This window comes from Camponotus vicinus, unplaced genomic scaffold, assembly GCF_025532165.1.
Source record: "Camponotus vicinus isolate PSW18456_S1 unplaced genomic scaffold, iyCamVici1.0 SCAF_2, whole genome shotgun sequence".
Lineage (NCBI taxonomy): Eukaryota > Metazoa > Arthropoda > Insecta > Hymenoptera > Formicidae > Camponotus > Camponotus vicinus.
The window spans coordinates 14,591,225-14,617,172 of NW_028141956.1; the positions used below are offsets into that span (position 1 = coordinate 14,591,225).

A 25,948-nucleotide genomic window follows, 5' to 3' on the forward strand; every position below is an offset into this window, starting at 1 on the left:
GCATCAAAATTAAGTGCTACTCTTGGAATCGTTTCGAACATTTTCCTTGTCATTCAATATTGCAATGCAATCATATCAGTCATAAAGTCAACGATATAATAATAATATTGATAGATGATGTAAAATTTATGTAGAAAGCAGCGGAAAGAATCGATGTGGTAGACGTTCAGTTCTCCTTTCGCGATCCTATCGGACGTTCCCCTAGGCAATTATGTTACGCGGCTATTCTCAAGCGACATGGTCAAAGAAGAAGAATGCATTTGCCGTACGTCTGTCACCGCTATGCGAACAATCGATGGTGACTTATGTCAGCGAGTCGTGCCTCTTTTCGCATATCTAGCGCGATGGACGATGAACATTGCGTGTTGGGGCAAAGCACAGATACTGAATGCCAAAGTGCCTTATATACTGCAGACTGGATTTCAAATAGCCGTGGGAAGTACTGTCTCCGATATCGCCGGGAATACTAAATACTTCGTGCCGCATAATACGTACGCGAGGTGCCATTCAGCATGTAAAACGCATTCGATTATTCGGAATCGAAGTGCATTGCGAAGAACTTTGTTTCTCAGATACGTGTGTATTTTCGCATATTCAGAAAAGTAAGGCACGGACGTGTATGTAAATGCTTTCCGCGTACGTTTACCGTAGCCTATTGTCAAACGATCAGGTAGAAGAAACGACGAGTTGTCTGGAATTTATTAACTCATTGACAGAAAAAATTATAAAATTAATTAATAATAAAATTTATTAATTAATTGATAATAAAATTTATTAATTGACAAAAAAAAGTAACATTTTTAATCATCACTGAGCTACGTAATTTTATATTTTTCATGTTTCCTACACAAGTTGCAAATACATATTTCGCGACTACTCCTTTGATAAACGTGAACTAGGTATATATTTAGATTCCTCTGACAGAAAATTTATATCTAATTTATTATATTCGCGTGAGTTGCTTTTGATAAACTTATTGCGAAATAATTGCTGTATATTTTACATATATAGATGTATGATATAATGTGGAAAATATTTATTATTATAACTTGATAACAATAATATTTTTAATTTTTTATAATTTATAATAAGTCTTCTGAAAAATTTATACCAAGACGTTGATATATATTAATTTAATGTATAATTAATATTTTATTTTAAAAATGTCTTCTGTGTTCTTGTAAATTTCTAAATGCTTATTTTACACAAATAGATAGTCTTTGGATGTATCAAAATTTCATTTTATAATAATTGCAATAGAGAGACAGAGATAGTTTAAAAATCTGAAATTACGATTGTTAATAGCCTATTCAGTAGCCAGAATGTTCTAAAGATAATCACAAAGTCGTGTAGTCATTCTCGGAAGAAATCTTCGATCGCTTCCGAATCCAACATGCAAAGTCATCTTAGCAGGTTACCGGCCGTAAAGGAATAAACAGTAGTCATTGCCTTCGTCATAGCTTAACTAGCTAATTCCCTAGCTCAATCGGGCAGACCGACAGTAATATTTATGTGTTGGAGCACATATATACATATATATATCGCAAACAATCGTAATTAGAGATTCAAATTATTAGAAGAAATTACTCTCTAAAAGTGAATCAGTGAAAATATCACTAATTTAAATAGTAAAATAAGATTTCACTGAAAATCAGTGAGTATTTTACTGATCTTCAGTGGAAACGCTTATTTTTTTGTTATTTTATCTTATTTTATCTTATATTTCACTGATTATGGTCAGTTAAAATAAAATTCACTGTAAAATCAGTAAATTTCACTGTAAAATCAGTAATCGCTAGTTCGTTCGTTTACCGCTACGATCGCTATCTCTCTCGTATTTAATTTTAGTCATAAGAATTATATAAAGTTTGCAAAGAGCGACATTTAAAATTAGAAGTATTATTTCGATTTAATTTCTGATACAATCTTAATAGAGAGGCTTCAGATATTAAATCGATCTTTATAAATCGGACAAATAAATGTCTGGCGACTTAATGAAAATTATTCGTTCATTATCTGTTTAAAATAATAAGTTCAATATGCATGTAATATATATATATATATATATATATATAAATTAAATAAAATTTTTAATATAATAAATATTTAGTAAATATAAATAAAATTTTTAATTTTATATGAAATAGATAGAGAGATGAATTGTAGTTTAATATTACTGACAGTAACGAAAGAAATATTACTGATATTGAGAAATATTACTGATTGAAACAGTCAAAATTATTAACTGATTCTTTCAATAAAATATCACTGATTTACAGTGCTGTACTTATAACTGCTGTAATCAGTGACTATTTACTGTTTTTCAGTGATAATACACTGATTCACTTTTAGAGAGTAGATATTTCTTTTCAACAATATCTAGAGTGCCATAGAAACTAGAAAATATACAAATCTAATATTATAAGAAATATATATCTTGAAATTTCTGTCCTGTATGAATCACACACACACACACACACGTACAAACGAATTTTCGAGCAAAAGGATTCAATTTTCTCACGATGCAAGTGCGATTACGTTCATGTTCTAACCATTTGAATATAACTAAATAGCACCTCCCGCGAGAACGATAATCACCATCGTGCTTAATTAAGTTTCGTAAAACAGTGCGCGCTTAGAGTGTATTGAAATTATCGGAACGCAGCCGTCGTCGCGTGTACGGCGGTAACGTTAATGACAAGAACTTAAGACAATTACTCGACACTTTGCATTCCCGGCGAGCCGGGAACGAAATGGCGTAGCCGCGTGATCTCCTTGAACGGATCTTGAGCGAGTCGTCCTGTAATTCCGGCGCCGCCGAATATTCAATTGCAGCCGCGCGAGAACGCGCAATCTGCGAGGTGCGAATAGTTTCCGTAGAACCATCGAAAGTAATTATGTTATTGGCTCGTTCCTCCTCGCTTCCTGGCTCCCCGGTCGTGTAGGACCGAATCGCGTGTACGACAAGATGCAGAGCGCACTTTGCATACGTTTCTCTAGCCCTCTTTTTCCCCATAGTCCGGGTCCCGCCTAGATGCGGTTTCGTGTATTAAATTCTTGCGACAGGCCGCACGATGCATTCACGCAAATTAGAAACATACCATCAGGGATGTGCAGCTACGCGAAACGTAATTCGCCCTGACGACATTACACGACGTTAAAAAGTGACGAGGGACAGACTGGACCTTGACTGCCTTTACCGCGCTGTCTCTACCGTTCTTGCATATTTATGACGATAGCAATGAAGGCGACTGAAACGTGCTTTTTTCACGTCGGGGATGAATGAGAGAAAGCAACGGATGTGTCGGCGTGCATTATACTTTGCGGTAATGAAATCTTTCGCCAACGCGGAATGTGTTGTTAAACTTGGGCTTGAGCGTAACGTAAAATGACAGCACGTTTTACATAATTGCCGCAGAATTTAGATTTAGAAATTTAGAAATCAGACTTTTCGGAAAATCGCAAATGTCGAAATGGTAAAAGAAAACACGCGCGTTTCTCGAATATTGCGATATTTTGTACAACATGACGGGCACTTATTGCGAAATACGATATTGAAGTAACAAAATATGCACAAGTTTACGGTTTGTATTTTATTCTTGCGCTAGACAAGCACGGTCGTATGGTTGACAGAATACCGTATTGCCGCGAGGGATGAACGTCAATACATTTCTGAAAGTAAAATTCTTGCGACATGCGCCGCAAGCGCGGGCACGGACACTGAGTGGCATTGAAAAACAAAAGTGTCGGCAGAAGTAGCAAGACAAGTGGGCGCGACGTGGATGAGAAAGCTGACCGTCGCGAGATATATGTTAGAAGTACGAGCGCATTCAATTCTTGGAAAAGCGTCCGCACAGAACGAAAGGGAATAGAAATTCTGTCGAGTGTAAAGGGCAATTGAAAATGTTGGCTGCGATCCAATGTAGAGGCATGTCTTATTCGGGCTTCGCATACATGTTAAAAGCGTCCCCTCTTATCTGTAATATTAGTTTTATAAATAAATTCGAGAGGAAATCAATATTCGAAATGCGCGAAAAGACGTACGAATAATATAAATTGGAGTAGAAACACAAGCTGTCACTCGCAAAACTTGGAATATAATCTTTCACTACAATTTATCGTATAATGGAAATTATATTACTTATGGAATGCGTTCTGAAAGCTCTTAGATTTGAATATAATATCAATCATAGGCAATAGTGGTATACAATTTATTTTAATTCTTCCATTAAATGTACGTACTATGGTCAGATGGAGATAGATGTATAACTAGATAGATTTATGTACCAAGAGGTGAGAGAGAATATTGTCCATTATCCTCGCATCTATTAGCGCCTAGATTTTTAGAACTTCGTACACTGAGAAAAATCGTTTGATTGTACCAACAAGACGTATATTTCGATTGAAGGCATTTTGATTAAATCAAACAAGAATTTCTAGTTATCATGATAAGACTCGATTTTTTATAACTAGAACGTTTAATAGATTTTACTATAAGGATTTGGTTAGTATTTTCTGGTTGGATCTATAAAATTTCTTGTTACATTAATTTCTTTGCTTGCCGTTAGGCGGTGAGCCACTCTTAACTTAACTCGTATTCAATATTTGCCATGAAATGTATATAAAGAACTAGTATTAACATTAAATCCAAGGTATATTTTTTTTCTCTTACGAGCAGTAGTGCCAGAAAGAGGACGCTAGCTCTCTGATTGTGTGTGTTTGAGCTGCATCCTCTTCTTGCATCATTGTTTATCAGTTTAATTTCTAACAAACTGAACTTAAAATAATTTAATTCAATAATCTGGATTGAATTTATCCAATAATCTTGTTGGAATTCAGATTATTAAACAGACTTTTGAAATTATATGGAAAAAATTTTAGACGACTTGGTGCTGGTGAGTTTAGTATTATTAACCAGAAAATTTGGTAAATTTAACAGGAAGAAATTAATCAGATTCATCTGGTAATTCCTACAAGAATTCTGGTTCGTCCATTTTCCAACAGATATATTGGTTGAATCTACCAGAATTCTAATTAATGCAACCAGATTTTTTTCTCAGTGTATGGTAACTTCAAATTTGAATAAGAGAAACGGGAGTTGACAGTGACATAGACAACGCGTCGAGAACAAAGGTAAAGCGGCTGTACAATTCTAATTTACTTCTCGTAATTATACAAAGAAATATGTTAGATCATATCTCGCGAAGTTCTCGCGTGTATAAAGAGTGTCAAGTAAATTTGTAACGCTTGTCAGACAGACACGTCGCATATGTACACGCCCGTCGTTTCAGAAAACCGAAGCGAGTCGCAGAAACCGGGGACAATTATGCCGTCCGGCGCGGCAGCTAGTTGAAAAACTGCGACTTTACACGGCGCGTTAAGTACGTATAACAACCATCCGCAATTATGCGTCAGGAGACAAACGTGCAAATAAATGTGCAACCTTTATACGCGCACGTTTCGGAGTGCGGGATGACTTCACGAGTGTTTCAACTATTGTGCGCCTACGCGAAACAAAGCGCATGACGTACTGTAAAGTCAGTCCTGTTACTAAGCCTGCGATATTAAAATATCTACATACAGTTACTTGAATAATAAAATAGCTAGATACAGATAATGATACAAGCTACATAGGCTCTGTTCTATTTAACGGCATGTATCCTACACCTTCCTGTATAAATCCTTTCCTCTTTCCTTTTCTCATTTACACTCCAGCTCACATATATGCTTATGTCAAACGAGAAGAGCATCAAAATATGCACTTAAAAAAAAAGATCCTTGTTATATGTTAATAAAAAACATGAATAAAAATCATATATAATATATATAAATACTTTATAGATATAATTCCAAAAGATAAATAAATAAATAAATAAATAAAACAAGATTAAAATATTCCAACAATTAATAATAAATTTAATAAAGAAAGATAAAAATGTAAAAAACGGTATTTGAATTAATAGCTTAGATTAATAGCTTAGATATTAAAAAGACTCAAGTTTTACGGGTGAATGAACGAAAAGATGAGAAATCAGAGTTAAGGTTAAGGTTAAAAAACTCATACTCGAAAAAAAGTATAACGATCAAGCATTTGAGTAACTGCTTGCTAACGATTAAAAATAAATGAATGCCTGTCAGAGAGAATATAATTTAAGATCCCATTCGGTATCTAACCTGTTTCATTCATTCGCCGTTATAATACATATAATTAACGTAAATTTTCGAGCAGCATACAATAAACGTCGAAACACGAATAAAATTTAAATTTAGAGTCTTAATATATACGCAGACATCGCTATCAACATCATCATCATCATCATCATGATCATCATCATCTTCATTTACTTGATTTGCATTGATTTGATTCGCAAAATCGTAAAAATGTTATCCTATCTCGGCAAGGTAAGCTCTTATATTGCCGCTTTTACATATGTCGTTGTCCAGTATTTTACGATAAAAACAGAATTGATTAACACATGTAAAAAGCATTAACAACCTTACGCGGAACCAGCGGTTAGGTCAGCTTACTTCACCTTATTTACGATTTTATCGAGCTACCTGAGGCAAAGATTACGCCTTCCGAACAGGTTCTCGTACCGCATTCGCAGTGACATTCATTGCTGCAGATCGCTGAAAGTCTAACCGCGTAGAATATAGAAAAGGAATCTCATTGCCTTTGTTGGCGCGCCGGAACGAGAAGTCGTGGGGAGAAAGAAAGAGAAAAAGAGAAAGGAGGGAAAAAGAAGAGAAGCCGAGAAAGCCCAGATTATACATCAGATTCAGAGCGACGACGTCGTTGCCGATGCTGCTTGAGCTCAAGTCGTATCTAAATGTACCTCGTATATCAGAAATCGAACTATTCCTTGGCGCTCTTGTACGGGGATGGTTTACGTGTGTCATTTCGCGAGATGGCCGCGCTACTCTGTCGTAGATGCGCTCCGACCATCTTTCGTGTTTCGCGACAAGCCGCGAGCGAAAATTTTCTCTACCTCTTCTTTCCACCGCCGTCGTTGCTTACGATTGACTCACGGAACGTTTCGAGTATTTATGATAGGAATATTGGATGCAGCGGTAGATGAAACGTTATTTCGTGTCCCGACACGTTATCAAGGTGTTCCTATCGATAACGGTGCATCTACCAAGTCCATAATTTAGGATCATCATTGCGATAAAAATCACTAGGTGCTCGTACAACGAATCATTTCCTCCCGCATAAGTATGATGCATTTTCCAAGTCGGGAGAGTTTCCTTAAGTGCAATGTTAGCACGGAATGTCAACATCTGCTAATCTAGGTTTACGTGTTTGCTCTATTAAATGGAACCGGTCTATTATCATTGATGAAAAATAGTTTCAATTATAAATGTGGTATTGCAGACCGTGCAATCTTGTCATCGTTTTAATCAGTATTCATTTTCACGGCTTTAGTTTAGGAGAGTGTGTTGATCGCGATTACATTTCAGCGTATAAATATATTCTATAGGCCTCATTAAGATTGCACTAATGAAAATGCAAATGGAAAAACGCTAGAAAATTGACACAACGGTGTATCCCTTTATGTTTCTTATTATTAGTTATGCAAATATGATCTATAAATACCCATTTCGTATTAACACACTCCTGCATTTTGAATTTTAATTAACGTTCGGTAATAAATTTATATATGAATTGGTAGTTATATTCATTTCTTTCAAGGTGTAAGCCCACACGGTACAAAACTAAGTAATTAAATGAACGGTGAAAACACGTGATGATACTGCCAATGGATAGCACACGTGTGCTGTTGTATGTACCATTCTCCGCGAATCGAATATAACAAATACACATCCCACGTAAAACAACGGAATCGATCGGGAGTGCGGGGGAGTGCTTGTTCCGGCAATGTTTTACTATGCGTATGCTGATTCCGCGGTGAATTGCGCTTTGTACTCATCGAAATAACGATTTCGCTTCTCTAATTGGAAAGAGGTCACAAATCCTATCTCAAAATGTGAAAGCTCGCGGTTATATGGTATATACCATATATTGCGAAAAAATTCTTTTGCTCTTTTAATAATCATCGCTCTGTTATTATCTGCACATTTTATATCTATCTATGTGTGTCTTTCTCTACTTTAATAGATTCCAAACCTGTGAAGGTGTAAAAAAGCTATCGGAAAATAAAAAAAAGAGAAAATATAAGAAATGAGATGTAGATAGAGCAAAAGGTAAAACATTTTGAAAAATTGCATTCGTACCTACGTAAAATATACTGGGTGTTAAAAAAGTGTAAAGAAAAAACATAGTTGTTTCGAAGAAAAAATATGTAATTTGCAATTAACAATTACATATTTTTTCTTAAAAATAACTATGTATTTTCTTTACACCAATTGATTCCTCTCATTATTTTGTACATAAAAGTATTAAGTTAAGATAATCGAAAAATGAATATTTTACAAAATATTTTACGGTTTATGTAAAATTAAGAAATGATTTCAAGCCTCATAACTCGGAAAGTACTTAACGAAAACTAACTTAATTATAGTGTTTTGGAAAGCTCTCGAGATGAGCTACAAGAATGTGCAAAAGCATATAGGGTGTCCCACTTAAAAAGTTAAAGGTGACCTTCACGTGATCTTCAAATAACTTTTCAAGGTCAAACCAATGGTACCATGTTATATCCCCCTCGAAGCCATACAACTTTTGTCTGAAACACTTTCTAGTAAAACTCTTCCTTATCGAGATATTCGACCGTACCCAGACTTTTTTAACATCCAGTATATATTTAAGATTCGATAATGTTCTATTATCGCATGTAATACGACAGTATTATAAAGAATAAGTGATGTTTCTTCTGCGTGTGAACTTGCGAGCTCCGGAAGTGGGCATTCATGATCATAATGTGGCGCGTATGTTTCTCAGTCTACAATAAGGTAACATCTTCCTACAATTTGAAGTTTCACGGGTAAGTCGACCGCGGTTGATCGCTGTAAAGAATCCATCTATGCCGTGGCCGCAACCTCGACCACAGTCTCGCATAGTCGCCATTAAAAACAGGCAACGGCATTAGCTTGCACGGCCTCGCAAGGCGTGACCTGCTGATGGCAGGTAATTGAATATCTTTAGCGCCTCTTTGAAGATCGACGTGCCGCGTTTCGATTCGTCTCGCTTCAGAAAATCTCCCTTCATACATCCCCTCCCTCTCTCGCAATCTCTCAAGTATTCTTCATTATCTTAATAGCTTATTACGTCCCCTTCGAGTTTTATGTAATTTTTCATCTTGTTTCTCGCATAAATGCGTCCCTTTATTATTTATACATGTGAAACAAAATCTCTTCATCTAAAATGAAACGTCAATATTCCTTTTTCAATTAACACATAGCTTTAGATTAAATTTCACAATTACCGAAAAATATATACTTAAAAAGAACATATATCTTGATTCTAAAAAATTTTATTAAATTTTTACTATTATTTTCTCTGTCGTCTCTTATCTCTTTAATTTTTCTCTTCCTCTTTTCCTTTTCTCTTTCTAACAACCCCAACTTCAACTGCAAGTTTTCCACGAGTCATGATCGAAGCTCCCGTCACATAGCGGAGATTAATTACGATTTAGCAAAGAGCGGATGACGTATGACGAGACGTGGGTGGAGTGTCTACTTCGTCGCTTATCGCAACGCGAGCCAATAACCGAGGAAGAACATAGTATTCGCGCGCCGGCGAATGATAAACGCGCTGATCTATCAAAATTGTAGTCCAACCCGACAACGTCTATAGAATACCGAAATATCACACGCATCGACCCTGAACGATATAACACTGTATGCCACTTTTAATAGCCTATACACAATATTGTAAAGCTCGGTTATCAAAGATAAAAGATAAAAGATCACGCGTCAGTTTTGAAACAAAACTGTTACACTCTACAAATGTACATGTAAATTCCAATTTTCACGACAATTTTGATTATGAATATTTTAATTAAACGGGTTGTATAAAAGATGAATAAAATATTTTCCTAAAATCGCTTGCAATGTCGTCTTTGAAATATTTTTAATATAACATTATATACATATGCCGAATTAATTTGGAATCATTCTTCTATGTTTCAGGTGCACTATCGCAATCCCAGTTTCCCGTGTTCACGATTTACGCCCAAAAGAGTTGCCTGGCAGTGAAGCCTTGCGAGCGCGCTTGGTGCATCGATAGAGTCCAGGGACACCGTCTTCAGGGTCACGCACGCAGAACCATGACCGCCTCCTCGAGGCAACACTGCCTCGAGCTCTGCCTTGGCGAGCGAGACTTTCTGTGTCGGTGAGTAACCCGTGCAACGCGGAACATTTTCCAACTTATATACGTAAGCGTAGAATTGTCCGATTGCTCGTTTTCCACCGATCTACTTCCCTATCCGCTTCGTCGCGGATACCGTGTCTACGTAGAGCAAAAGAAGGAATCGACTCTTCGTAATATTCGTCGTGAATCGGTACGCAGAGGGAACGCCGGTTCGAGTAGCCTTCGAGAAGCGTACGCTCCAATGCATTTTCCACTTATTGGATTCTTGGACTAGCTAGACGACGTTACACTACGCTCCTATACACTCTCGAGTGTTTCTCAGACATGAACCGTACGCTCGAACATTTCATGCGAAAGAAAATGGCTAAGAATACGGTAGGGAAAGCTAGAAAGGGTCAATCTAGTCCGCACTAAAATTGCTCTGTTTTCGAGAGAAGTTTCCACGATGGTATAAGTAAGAATAAGATGCAGGATAATACTAAATTTTATTATATGGAATCATAGCGCGAAAAAATCTTATTAAAAGAAACTATACGGATCTTCTTATGTTTGCTTGTGATATTTTTGAAAATAAACTAGTAGATGCGCATACGAGAAAATTGCAAAATTAATTAAAATGCAGAGAATCATCTAAATACTTTGTCATATTATTATGAGGTGAGCATATTTAATATATATAATTCGATAAATAATGTTTCGAAATATTATTAATTTTATACAAGAAATATATGTAAATACCATGAAATGACGATAAGTGTAATGAAAAATATAATAAAAAAATAACGATGCTCGTGTTAATATATTTTTATCCTCATAAATGCACGGTGTGATATATTATATTTCGCCACACCACTGACATTAATAAGTCATCGTAATAGTAACGGTACCCACATACGAATGAAGTTTTTACTGTTGAATTTGAATCTCTTATCGAATATAATGCATATAAAATTAATACTTTCTTAATTTCTTTTTATTCGTACGAAAATAAAATATTTATTTCCAACGTACTCGAATCGAGCATCACACGCAATGATATCAATTAATTTTGATCGCGTCTTGCAATCGTACTTTAAAATTTATAGACTACTTCTGGCTATATAATGCCCGAAGAAATTGATACGGTACGAGACTTTACTAGCTAACGAACTAGACATTGAAGCAAACCTATGCTGTTTTACGAGCGTAGGCGCCAGTAATCCGGCGTTGACAAACGTGTCCTTGTTGCAGATCACTTGCATCGTCGCGTTGATCTTATTTATCGTAATGCGTAACGGCGCGTAACCGGATGCAGTAATGCGTATCGCGGCGTCCTTATTGCGCGCGCTTATAAATAATGCAGTTCCGCCTGGACCCCGGATAGCGCGTTCTTCGTATGCGCTCGGTATAGTATCCGGAGCGTAATGACCGATGCACTTTCATTACTTCCACAACGAACGAGGGAGCGAGATAGAAGAATAGCTTAGGGGGGAAGAGGTATAGAGTGGTACGAGTATCGTGTTACTTTATGGCACGATTATATTGCATTTTAATTGCTCCCTTTCACACGCACCGCTATATGGCAAACTGTTTCGATCGCGTAATGCGAACTATTCTTCGTATAATACATTACGTATATGAAAATCGCGTGAAAAACGGATATCCCGTTTCAACGGGACGGATGGGAGCGAACGGATGAGATATTCATGCGGTACCAATTACGCGGTGTTACGTTCTTCCGGTAATCAGATTTATTTTCATTATCACGTTAAAATTCGCGAATTTTGTCCCGCGCGAAATGCTCGCACACGCGTCTCATATTCCCTTTGATACGCAAGTTGAGTATTCGGTATACGAATATTTGCAGTGCCGCATTCCTGTTCTTTCTCACTTGCGAGAGGAGGGCGTTTTTGTGTGCGCATCGTTATTGCCAATTCTCCTTCTCCGATCGTTATCATCGGTTACAAGTGAGCGTCTAGACAAGAATGATTTCTCGTGCCACGATTGACCGTTAGACACTTAAGAATTTTTCTCGCGGAAGTAATGATTATATCGATCCGAAGACTTTCTACGATTCACCATATGTTGATTTATATGCTAATCCGCACAGCCCATCTATCAATTACAGCGCTGATCTATAATTACATTCGCCTTTGGAATGCGCTTTTTACCACACGTCGTAGTAAGTGTATTTTTACTCGCTTTGAAATGCTCTTTGAATGCGCCAAGCATTTCGAGTGTAACACGTGTTTGCTCGATGCAATAGCAAGTCGTGTCGCAAAATATTTTTTTATTTTAAATAAACATATTTTTACATATCCAAAATACATCGACATGTTATTTTCTATATTTTTATAAATTTTATGCACACGTTTTGCGATGCTTCGTTCACATCTATTATTAAAAGGGCGCTAGTTAGATAAATTTTCCACGGCGGTGCTGCCACGACATAGATAAAATTAGATGAGTTAGTTGTGGGAAACCAAGTGTCAAGGCATCAGACACTTTTCATTGGCCAAGTATGCGGAAGACGACGGGTCGGCGCGTCTTCCGATTTCGATAAAGCTCGGTGTTGCAGCGCGCGTTTATGCGGTATCACGCCGACGCGTCAAGGTTCGCGTCCGTGAGGCCGAGCGTGCCAGGTGAATGTGCACGTGCACACCTTGAAAGCCTCCAAAGCGAAAGGTCTCTGCCAGCTGGTCTCTCGCAACCGACCCCAGAGCTGGCCCCGGTCGACTCCGACCCGAGACAAGGTCGAGAGGTCCTTGGCCAGGCGGAACCGTATCAAAAGTAGCATAGCTGCGCTTTTTGAGGCCCTCGGTGTTTGAGGAAACCGTGGAAAAGAGAGCACCGGCGTGAATATATGCATGAGCGACCCAACTGCTGAAGCAAATTTCCTGAACAAGCGCGCAACTCGGGCTGCAGGCATAATCCGCTTTAATCTTCTCCGAAGAAATGGAAAATGGCGTCAAAAGAAAAGGAGAAACAGCAAAAAAGGAAAGAACAAAACAAGAAAAAACTACAAATTTTCTCCGTTTATCTCGTACTCGATTTTCGTAATAAAACTGGATGAAAAATACCAAATTGCGGTTACGCCCTTTTAATCCGATTCGTTATGCAAGAAGGATCCTCGGCCATCGCGCACGCCACGCGGAATTCGGTCAAATAATTAGCGTTAATTTATTTCGGGGCGATTTATTGTGAGAGTTGGGTGTAACATTAATATTAATTGGCATTGCAAATTGAATAGGGGAATAATAATTATTTGATATACGCTCGTTTCAGCGGAGGCTGTTTAATCGGGAGCATCCGTATTCATAAACGCCGCGAAATAATTCGGTACGAGAACTCGCAGCGATATCGACTCGAATCATATAAATCGAGCCGGTATCGAGCCGAGGCGATCGACAGAAACGTGCCGTGCAGTCCCGCCGCGGCAAAGAGGAACAACAATGAAACATTTATCCACGAGATAATGCACGAAGAGATAATGCACGGATTCAGAGATCATTGCGCACGAAGAGAGCACGGGCGTACACATCCTTAGAGCTCGCGTAATCTCTCTCTACTCTAACCCGGCTAACCTTGCGAGGTCAATGGTGTATAGCGGTAGAAAACATTTAGGAAATTACATAAATGCATACTCTGTCGTTGAGGAAAAGTCAGGAGCGGAATGGAACGGTAGGGAAGCGAGTGCCCCGCGAGAAGGGTGACCCCGGCCCTTCGACATCAACGCGGAAGAAATCGCGGGAAGGAAGTTGGCTGTTTCATTAAATGTAGATAAATCTGCGCAGCTGCGCATCCTCCGGTCGGCGCGCGCCCCGCTGCAATTGTTCGCTGTACCGCTCGCTGCTCGCGGATAATCAAGAGAAACCCGCGGCATTATGTTATTGCGCAACAATGCGCGCGTGTGATCTCGAAGGTCGGCAGACATCGTGACGCTCCGGTTGTCTCGCACCGACGAGTAGACCCGTACATCGCGTACTCTCCAAAGAAGAACGCCGATGAAGATTACATTAACATTCCATGGGAACGGGTATTCCCTCCGTGCACAATCGCCTGATTAGATATTGTCGGCGCGGAATTCTTTCACGGGAACACCCTGATTTCCAACGAGGGCGCTTGGCAACGCGGGAAGATCTCCCCCGTTAACGCTCGAACTACGAGATTATTGAGATTTATTACGTTGCGACTTAAGATCACGCCCGACGTTAATAAAAGATAATACGGTTCATTTTCTAATCAGGTTTCGCACATTAGCAAAAATCGTTAGCGGTTTCTGCTTCTAGATTTTCCTCGCTTTACGCGTTACGAATTCTATTGTTCTTTTTTTCAATGTTCTTCATTTGTCGACAAGTTGTTTCGAAGCTGACTTTTCTATGACTTCTCTTATTCACAGAAATTGTAACATGTTAAACGTTTGCCGTGTACGAAAATTGATCTCTTACGTGAAATTGTCGGAAACGACTGAAGAAATTTTCCAAGCCGACCGGAGCATGAAAATGATGCAATAAAAGGTTTATCGCGGAAGCAGATATATTTCTTTCGTTCGATGCATTGGTGATTTGTTGCGAACAAATAGTAAAAGACTGAGAGCGTACCTCGAGTGATGTGCTCTAGATGAGCGTTTGAGAGAACCGCGGCGGAGAATAGGAAGAACGAGAAAGAGAAAAGACGGGGGAGGAGGAAGAAGAGGAGGCTGAGAGATCGTTGTGCACGCTTACGACCAGCGGGACTGGTCGGGCGATCGATCAAACGCGAATCGGTCGTTCGAGAATCGTTCTGCTGCTACAGGGGGCTCGAACCTGGGCGATGGCTGTTCACGAGAGATAGATTATTACTGCCGGTACGCTGGTATCGGCGTTCTCCTTGTTACCAGGTAATGAGTTTATTGTTTAAGAATCACGCCGGAGTTAGGTACACGTGCTCTCTCTCTCTCCGCAATCAATTACAATAATGTAATATAATCGTAGCGGGGTTCCGTGGCGCGCTATGTATAATGAGGTCTCTTCTCCCTAATGAGAGTATTGGTTCGCAAGATGTGGCCCCGTACTTATTCTAAGCACGTACACACGTGCCGGCATATATATTCGAGTAACGCGCGTATAAGTACGGTAAGATGCACGTACGATATAGCGTCGTAGATGTATCCACATACCTTCTGCACGCGTGCGTGCATAAGGCGAGGCGAAATGAAAGAGCAGAGAGCGAGATAGCGGAAACATTCGCGCCAACTTTGGCGTATGCGGGCGCGAGTTGTAAATCTCGGAAAAAAGTTTAGCCGAGCACCTAGGGCGCGCGCGTTACGCGTAGATAAAAACTTGCGAGGAAAGTTCGCGAGACGAAAAATTCGAATCTTACGTCTCCCGGCGACGGCAGCCAAGGTTCTCGGAAATCATTAATCTGACGTGTCACATCGGACACGGCCTGAACGGAGAATCCCGGAAACGACAGACACGAAATTCCTTTTATCTCGGTGTTAACTCAGCGATCCGAGAATTCAGACAATTTGCATTGCTGATAATTGTAAGGAGCTTTCTTACTTCCTATAGTAACGCCTCGACGTGAATTCGTACGATCCCGCTCGGACGCGTTCCTAAAAGCGGATATTCGCACTGACATTATTACGGGGACGCGTCAGCGTCCCTGTGAAATCTCGCCACTTTGTTCGCTCTTTGACACCTCCCTTGTGTCGTTCAAATCGAATTCTACAAATGAACGGTTGCGAAAGCCGAAGCTGGCGAGATAAAGAGCACTTACGCATCGTGACTGCGCCGAAGTGCCGAGCGCGGCAAACTTCCTGAAAAAAAATTAACGTTTTGAAACGGTACGACGTCAAGGGCACTACAGCATGAATGAGAGTTCGGCTCCGGCTTTTATCCCACAAAGTCGAGTATCGCGGACGGGATTCGCTGGGGAGGAGCGGTCTGGGCAAGAAGAGAACGCATGGAATGCAAGCTGCGAAATGGCCGTGGCAACCCAAGTATTTTTGGTACGAGGGGACGATGAAAACGCCACCGTGTCTACTGTACTAATTGTGACATAATCAGGAAGAACGGCGGTCGTGAATTATGCAAGCTTCTCTAGTGTTTCTGTTTAAATAACACTTGAAAGCTCACATTAAATCACACACATAAATCTTGAGTAAGCTTAATTAGCGTTCGAAGATTGTGAAAGAAGATGAATTTATATAGTAAAATGCAGTAAGAGAGCCTCAAACAATTGTTCAATAGATTAAAAGCATTAATTCTTATTTACTACTTTGTCGTCTTTACCTGTATTAAATAATTTTGGAGCAAGTGTAAATTTATAATATATACTCGTGCAATATTTAAATATATGATATTTGAAAAAATTTTCATTACAATTACGGTAGTGCATATTGAATGATTTTATTGATGCTGTTACGAAATTTGCTGATATGAAAAACAAAGTATTGACTTTTATGAATAACCTGCTGTTTCTATTTAAATCTTTTATACCTTATATTTTATATATTGCTGATTCTCCCTCTAAAATAACTTTTAAAATATGCATATGTTTATAAAGATATAGTGATTATTTCAGATGTCAGATTTGTAAAAAGTGTTGAAAAGATTTTCATACATGCTTCCGCACATACTAAATTAAAAAAGTCATATGCCATTACTTTAATATAATTTTCATTTATAATTCTATTATACTTTTATAATGCTTCTAAATTTGAAATGATAATATATCGAAGCCGTATAATTTCGATAATATGTTAAATTATAATAATAATAAAATATATTAAATTAGCTTAATTTTGCATAACTAAATTGCTCATCGCAATGCAATTAGCAAAATTAAGCTAATTGAATATCATTTCTCTTAATCCTATACGGACTTTTTGGCACATTGGATATTATTATCATTTTCTCGATAACAGACATTAACGCTTACACAAGAAAACTAGTCTCTCTTGCTGTGCGCTTAGCTATGCACTTAACGTTAGGAACGCTGCCCGACGTAACACGTCCAATTATAAGTGCGAAATTCATTGTTGGAGGGTCCAAGAGAATTCGACTTACTCCCCGGCGTTTGAAAGACTGCCAACAGGCAAGATACGCTTCGGTGGGATGTACCGGCGAACTACTTAGAACAGCAACAATCTCGAAGTCGAGATACTCCCACGAGAAATCTCCGTGGATCGTGCAGCGAAAAGAGCGTTGGAAGAAAGTAACCGCAAAAGAGCGAAGGCAACATCGACATATCGAAGATAACTAGAGCGAGAGAGAGAGAAAGTAATTTGGTAGAAATCTCGATAGTAGAAGAGGAACAATATTTATATATAACTCGATATGAGTAAAGAAAGATGAGAAAAAGAAGGAGAGATATGAAGAGAAAAATATTTCCACGCCTATTGACACGCTAGAGATCCTAAGGGAATAAAGTGATAATTGCAATTATCGTTGTTTATAAAAGAATAAAAGGATATGTGTTTTGTCGGTAACGTTCAAAGGAACACACAGAGAAAAATGTATATTGTATTCAAGTAAATATTATTTATTTTAAGTATATCAAAAGTTTGTATATCCGCAAATATATCATAAGTTCACCACAAGCATTAAATTTAATTGAATATATTTTGAATTTTAGTAAGTGCAGTATTTTAATCAAGAATATTAAATTAAAACAAAAATTTAGTTTGCTTACTACATAAAGTAAGTTTGGTTTTTCTTTGATACAACTTTACAATATTCTTGAAGAGAAAATAAATTCTTCTTTTGAGTACATGATAATGAGATTTTCTAACATTTGTGATGAGTATATTTTAAGACTATTATCAAGAATATATTCTTTGTTGAAGAAAATTATTACTTAAAAAAAGAAAAATAAACTGAGTAATCGCTTTTCTTGGCAGTAGAATGATATTTTTCTCTGTACAGTTATAGCGTACCGTGTTGCTTATTAGAAGAGTTTACGCCAGCCATAAATTTGCGAAACACGCCATTTAATATCGCATCACGGATTAACAGTCACAACTTGGTCTTCCTATTGTATTTGGCTTGTCACAGTAAATGAGCCCCTATAGTGCTCCATATTTCGGTACGCACCGCAATCTGCTCCAATTGCGGATAATCCTGGCAATTGTGCGCTCAAATTCGGCGTGTCCTTAATTTTCGCACGGTAACCTCGGCAATTCGCACTATTCCGAACTTCTTCGCAATATTCCACTGTGTAATTTTTGCTCCGGTTATCGTGAGTCGTTACACAAATAGCTGCGTGACTAGATACGATCGCTGACGGGGAGCACGGTCGCAAACTCGATTGCGAATTCGAAGAACGAAGTGCTTCTTACGTTCAATGGCATCGGTGGCGCGAGCGGTAAAAGTCCGGTAACGAAGTTTAAAGGACACGAATCGAATATGAAGAAAGTTCAAGATGGGTTAAATGCGGCGAGCGGGAAGGACGATAAAAGAGAGATGAGAACGGCGTTGCCGATGAAGAGTAAGCTTGATCCGGGCTTATAATGTGCAACAGCACTTCTACTTGGCATGCAACGAGCAATTATCATCATGCAGCCGAGTTAGAGACGCTCACGCATGTGGCATACCACTTTCCGCGGTCGCTCACCGCAGTGGTGCGGATATGCATCTGGATGTGGGAAAATTATATAAAAAGATGGTCGAGAGTGAGAGACGGAGACAGAGAGAGACTTGTTACCGCATGAAATTCATAGTTACTCGCATCGACAACTGAAAAAGTCACAACACGCTGACACGGTAATTGCGACGAGAAGAGGGACCGCGCCGAGTCGGTGGAAAAAGGCAAATTATTGCCGCATAGTTAAGAAACTGAAGACGCGTAACGAGCCATGCGATGCGGTTTTCAACGTGTCGAGATTTTTCGCGACGAAATAGGTAATATATAGATAGGATGGAATGTGTTAAGAAAACGGACGTCGGTTGAAGCGACATGCGCATAGTCGTAACGTACACATGTAAATATTTAAATAAAATTAATAAAGATAAACGACTGAGCTTTAAACAAGATGGATTTTGGTAGAAGCATCATTAAAAGTGTGCAACACGAAGACGCGAATTATCCGCGCATCGGTAGGTTGCAGGATGCTAGAAAAAGCATAAAAGGCTAGAGAAGAAGAGGAGGAACAAATAAAGCAGCCATCTCCCGCGTGGATAGCGTATCTCTCTGTGAAAAGGTTTTAACGCCGGCGAGCACAAAGTAATCAATCATCCGGCAAAGTTGTTTAATCCCAGCAATAACTTGCGCCACGCCAACATATCGTGCTACGAGACCGGCGTAAACAGGGACTTGTTATCGACAGAAAAGACCTCACGCAAGAAAATTATAAGTTTCAAAACGACACATGTGGAAAATTCATTTCGATCGCACGCGAGTACGATTAGCTTATTCGTATCCAAGTCGCAAAGTCGCGAACCATAATTCTTTACTTTAACACGTCGATAACGGATAAATGCGTGCAGACTATCGGGATAAAAATTTTCTTGCGGTAAAAGTCGCGAGATATTTTACGATTCTATATATACAACGTATACTACGTTCTCTTCGCTGCAATTTTCCTCTAGTAACGTCCTTTTTACGCGCACGGAGACTGTATAATGCAGACGTTGATAATACCTAAGTGCCTACATTGGCGGATCGTTCAATCGTCGTTACGTACGTAGGGTTACGTTTTCCCGTAAATAGCCGTTCTCCATTACCTCGGCGAGTTACGCCAGCGGAACGTCTATGAAATCGTTCGAATACCACGTGTCGGTGGTGCTTGGACGCTTGGTCGCTCGCGCGCGCACGTATATACATCGCAACGGCACTAACGGCAGTTCCCGAAGGATGAAAGGAAGAGGATCTGCCCAATATGCCTAATTAAATCCATCCGCGCGATCACGAAGCGTGGCGCAATCATTCCGGCCTTGGTTGCGATCTCTTGGTAGAGCGTACGATGAACCATCCGCCCTTGAACCATCCTTTTCCGGCTCTGCCGTCTCCGGGAGATGGTTTCGTCGTCGACGTTTCTCCTTCCCTTTCGCACTCGGATTCCTCGCTTTCGTTTACCGTTGGACACGCACGCTCGGTCCGCCTGCGGGTCCGCTTCATTCTATCCGCGTCGGATATTATCGCGAAACCGCAAGGGTATTTTTCTCAGCCGCGCCAAGCACGCAGCTGCGTTGCGCGGTTCCGCACGGACACATGCGTAATTACGTCGAACCATTCTCAAGAACAGCGTCCTCGAGATTCTCGTGTGTCGACCGCGACCGTACGCAAGCTTGCTCGTATCACCGTGGAACCTACAGCGAACGCTGAAATGGACCGGAACGTGTCAGTTCGTTTAGTCGGAGCGAGCAAGACACCAGCGCAAGAGCTAATGATTAGGAGAGATGGGGAGAGGCAGAGAAAGATCTGACACGCGTACACGCGGCTAGATAATCGTCCGGCCGCTGCGGTCCGGTATTGCTCTCGGCCTTCGAGGTTAAATTGCGATCAAGGGCTTAACGGTGATTCCCAAGGCCGGTAGAAGTACGTGACTGATTTCTACGATTTATTCGCGTTCGCAGTTCGTCTCGCACGTATTATCGATTCCATCCAGCGGATTCCGTCCGCTTCACGTGCGTCCCGCCGCACGTGGAGCGACGCCGGTGGACTTTGAGGTCGGATTCGGGTCGTCCAGTCTCGTACCGGTGTGGAAACTCTCAAATGGCTCGCCACGCCGTACTGTCCGCGCTACGAAATTGAAGCAGGGATTAACTTTACTGTCCGACTGGGAAAAGAGACTTTACCGGAGGAACGGACGATATTGGCGACAAGGAGTATTCGCCTCAATTGCTGCTCCCGCCGACATAATTTAACCAAGGATTTTTCAGATTTCCCCGTGTGCTTGGGAAATGTGTGAGATGCAGAATTACTCTTTATTCGTTTAATCTAATATGTATTCTATGATAATGCACGGTGTTATATTATTTTATATTTTAATCTTTATTTTACTTTTTTATCTAGAGTTGACATTTAAGATGTTTAGAATAAATAATTTAATCCCTAAAATAATTTTGTATAATATAACATTGAGTTGCACAAATAATAAATCTTTATTTAATATTTAGCAATTATAAAATAATCATTTATTATCAATTTAAAAAAATAAAACTCACTTATTATTAATTTTTTAAAGTAATTATATATTAAATATTTGAATATACGTCATTTTTATAAGAAAAGAAATATGTACAGTAAAACGCGACAATATCATAATTTTGCCAAGTATTTTTATACAGTATTATTACATCATACTTCTCACTAATAATATATGTATAGTAATAATATATACAATTATATTAAATGTTGACAAAAACTCTTAGCGAAAGATCAATCAAGTTCTTGTGTACGCAAAACAGGAACTAGGTGAATCGTGGTATAGTTCTTGTCGAGTTTTACTGTCATTAGAAAGCGAAAGCGTAACTGTCAGTCTGTCCACTACACATTCCATAAGCTGGTGTTTATGAACGTACTCGAAGATTATGTACGCGATCCATCATCGTTGTTAGCAGCTATAAATCACGCCTGATATAGAGCCGGGCCGTCGCGGTCGAGGTTTAGCAAACAGATTATTTTTTCAACGAAACGCAGTCAATATCCTTTACTGGGCGCGATACATTCGAGGGATTATCGCGCTAACATTAGCATCGATTCACAGATTGGCGACCGTCCATCGCAATTTTGCTTTAGTCTAACGGAATGTTTCGCACCATTTGCCGAGGAAATTTATTTCATGGCGGCGTAATAGCACCGGGGATTCGCTGTATTTAAGCGCGGCACCTCGCAGCGATGATCTCGTCCTTACCGCGATTGCGGATAGGGTACTTAAGAGGCCAGGGAACCGCCGCGCTGCGCGTGAAATTAACGGCACCGGCCGCTCGCATAATCCAACGGACGAATAACGGCGCTAGCGTGGCAATTAGCCCGCGGAAAACACAGTCGAACGAAGGAATATTCGTGCGTTGTATACGCCATGCCAAGAATGTGCGGACCGTAAGGTGGAAGCGTAATGCGAGAAACGGGAGAAGGAAATAGACCTGCACACTCTCGATACAACGACACCGTTACAGTCCGACGACACACGCCATTGTACGTGACCTACCGTACCTTTCGTACAAAATGTCGTAACGAAACTTACAGATACATACTGGATTTTATGCATACACATGTACACACATATGGGATGTAGAGTGGTGGACGCAAGGTCGGCGATCGGCAGTAACATTAATCTTTGACTTTACGAGTCGCGACACGAAAGAGAAAAAAGGATTCTCTTTCCTTTTACTCTTCCCCTTTCGCCCCCTCGCGAGCCACGTCATACTGTCGCATACCAGAAGTCCACTCGCATCTGTTCACACTCGTTAATCCCGTTGCCCTCGACCGTGTCGCCTGCACGGCATTCACGCTATCCGCGATCGTCGCCGATAGCGATAGCGGCCGGTATCGCGATGGCTATCGCCGAGTGTCATCGCGATCATCGCCATATATTCGCGATGCATCACGAGCGGCGTGCGGTTCGCCGACCGAACAAGTACCCGGCTCTGTCCCACTTTCGGAACGTGCGCTCGCCGTATATCTCGTTAGACAGCCACCCACGTGGTCCGAAATAACCCGTTCTAGTAGTACGCTGGATGCTGGGGCCGCTGATGCAAAGCAGGGGAATAAGCATGGAGAGATGCGGGGGGAGGAGGGAGACACCGGAGGGAGAGAAGAGAAGAGAAGGCCCATCGTGGTAAGCGGCGAGCACATGCCTGTCTGATCCGACATAGCCGCTGAGTACAAGGTGGCATTGGGGATACAGCCGGTCCCTCGATCGCGGTCGGCCGATAGCCGCCGCATGACAAGCCCAAGGGGTGTACGTAAACGGCTGAATCTACCTACCGACCACTCTACCCCGATGCAAGGAGCCTCTTGTCTGTTGTGTCTGGCCGCATTCCCTCATTCTACTGTCTCTCTCTCTCTCTCTCGTTTCGAATATGTACACAGCATGAATGTTTCTCTTCTCCTCGTACATCTCTCATTCTCTCTCTCTATCTCCTTTCTCTCTCTCTCTTTCTCTCCGCTCTCTCTTTGCTCTACGTTACGCTCTTAACTGGATTCGGTCGATAGCCCGCATTCCATGCTTGCCTCGATACCGACTATCAATTTGATGGTAGAGTACACAGTACGAATAATCGTAGATCGACGGCGTAGGCGTCGGTAGCTCAACTCGGCCGACTCGATCGGCTTGTTGCGCAGATACATTCCTGCGAGACGGCAGACATGCAAAGTGGCGTGGATCTCTTCTCTCGGCCTCCTTCGACGGGAGACCACGCGGGCGAGAACGAGGACGAGAATGAGGTAGACAGGAACGGTCGGGGACAGTTTAGACCGTACGAGACGATATCGTTTGACCGGCCGCTTGATTAGCGATTCGCTGCATCGCAAACGAAGAAGGGAAGACCGGTACTATCGTAACGACGACGCTACGTAAATATACTTCGTCGTATCGTTGCGCTACTGTGTTTGTCTGATATTCCCTTCGATGCAAATACTTGGCTTTTTCATCCTTGTCTGGTATCGACATCGCTTCTTCGCCAATTCGTTCAATTAGTATTCAAAAATATGCATCGCGCTCGACGATCGTAAAAAATACAGACGCTGAGAGAGCAATTACGAGCAGACGCACTTACTGCGACACATGCGTAGAAATATTCTGTTTATTAATCCGTGAATAAATTGTAATTAACAAACAAGAAAATATTAATTTATTATTTTTCATTCATTTTTTTGAGCAACATAATTTCGAGTCGGCATACTAAATGTGCTTAGTAATTGGCTTGAATGAGTATCGAAGGAATTAAATTACTCTTGTCAGAAAGAAATATCGGGAAAAAACTTGATTGATACTGAAATATTTTCATATCCGCACATGTTCGCATGTGTTAGTACGTTACGAATAATGCACATTAATATCCTGCGAACTTAGTGGCAAACTCTCTCTCACTCCCGTCCTGTCGTCTCGCCATCGGATTATGATGAATAATACACCATCATCTTCGCTATGCGTGGCGGGCGAATTAAGTAGCCAATATGCATGCTCGCATAGATTCACACGTGCACGATCACACGTTGAGAATAAACGTAGCACGTTATTCGTGGAACGGAATTGCCCCGCAATGATTTTCCGTGAATTAGATGCAAATCATAAATACACACTTACATACACACACTGAGAAAAAAATCTGTTTGCATTAATTAAAAATCTGGTAGATTCAACCAGTATGTCTGTTGGAAAATGGACGAATCAGAATTCCTTTAGGAATTACCAGACGAGTATGATTAATTTCTCTTCCTGTTAAATTTACCAAATTTTCTTCATAATAATATTAAATTTAAAAAAATGCATCACTGTGTTCATGTTTAGTTAATATAACAAGAAGTTTTATAGATCCAACTAGAAAATACTAATTAAATCTTTATAGTAAACGTTCTAGTTATAAAAAATCAAGTCTTATCGTGATAATTAGAAATTTTGTTTGGTTTAACCGAAATAATTTCTATCATATATAAGTTCTATTGGTTAAAAAATCAAACGATTTTTCTCTCAGTGCATATATATATATACATACATACATTATATATATACACGCATTAAAAATTAGAAATGCAAATAGCATTAACGACAAGATATCCCATTAGAAATCAAGCATGATCGAGTTTGCCCCTCGTTGTTGCGCCCCGCGTCGCAATCCTATTCATTCGATACGATCATTCACCGCGGCCAGTTTTGTGTTATGGCATTTTCCTCTCTTTGTTTCTACTGGGTACTTCTACAGGATATCGCGCGGCGATACGTATGAGTAACAAGAATTAATATCCCGCGGTCCCCGTAGGGGAGAGAGCGTTCACTTTTGCCTTGTCCGCTGACGTCGTCCCACAATAAATACATCTTCCCTCTTCTTATTCTACTTCCTTTCCTATCTTCGAGCGAGCGTAGGGCGCTCTCTCCGATTCTCGCGGGTGTGCTCGCGCGCACGTATACACATAGGGGTAACGACACTAAAGGAAATTTGTAATGAAACGTATAAGACATATATATACATATATATAATAGCGAATAGCGCAGGAGGCCGGGGAAAGCCACCGAAGCGATTTATCACGAACGCGATGTGATCGGGGCTCGCTTCTAGCGCTCGGACGTTAATAACGCCGGCTGCGAATCACGAGAGCTCTATCCGCCGCCACCACCTCCTCCTCCTTTCTCCGTCGTGTCTACTCCGATGCATACCTAATAAAGCGGCTGGCCGCATCGGCCTGATGCTGTACTGGCATCGCCTTTTCCGTACAATCGCATAAGAAGCGCACGACGACAACGACAACAAAGACGGCGACGACATGCTTCAATGACGGCGAAAAAAAAGCGCGCAAGGTCGCGCGACGTAGATGACTACACGACATGTGATTTCGCCGATCTCAGATTCGAAAAGGATGTGGATTCAGATATACGCGATTTATCCGTGGAAAAATGAAACGCGTTCGCAGTCTTCAGATTCAAATGAGTGCCGACAATTATCGTGGCTTCCGTGTGGAATAACTGGCTTTTCATTATTCCTTATAAAGGTGAATAAAAACACACACAGAGAAAAATGTATATTGTATTCAAGTAAATATTATTTATTTTAA

The 25,948-nt window shown here is 40.3% G+C and overlaps 2 protein-coding genes across 5 annotated transcripts in view; one reads left to right on the plus strand and one right to left on the minus strand.

Moving 5' to 3' along the window:
• The window catches only part of Atg16 (Autophagy-related 16), a 402,094-nt gene that overhangs the window by 174,174 nt on the left and 201,972 nt on the right, over window positions 1-25,948 (minus strand). The window lies entirely within an intron of this gene.
• Neo (ZP and PAN domain-containing protein neyo) overlaps window positions 1-25,948 on the plus strand; it is a 130,931-nt gene that overhangs the window by 67,098 nt on the left and 37,885 nt on the right. For both annotated transcript variants that reach the window (XM_083092611.1, XM_083092612.1), the window contains exon 3: window positions 10,090-10,291. In XM_083092611.1, coding sequence (XP_082948737.1) covers window positions 10,090-10,291 — 202 coding nt within the window. The remainder of the gene's footprint in view (window positions 1-10,089; window positions 10,292-25,948) is intronic.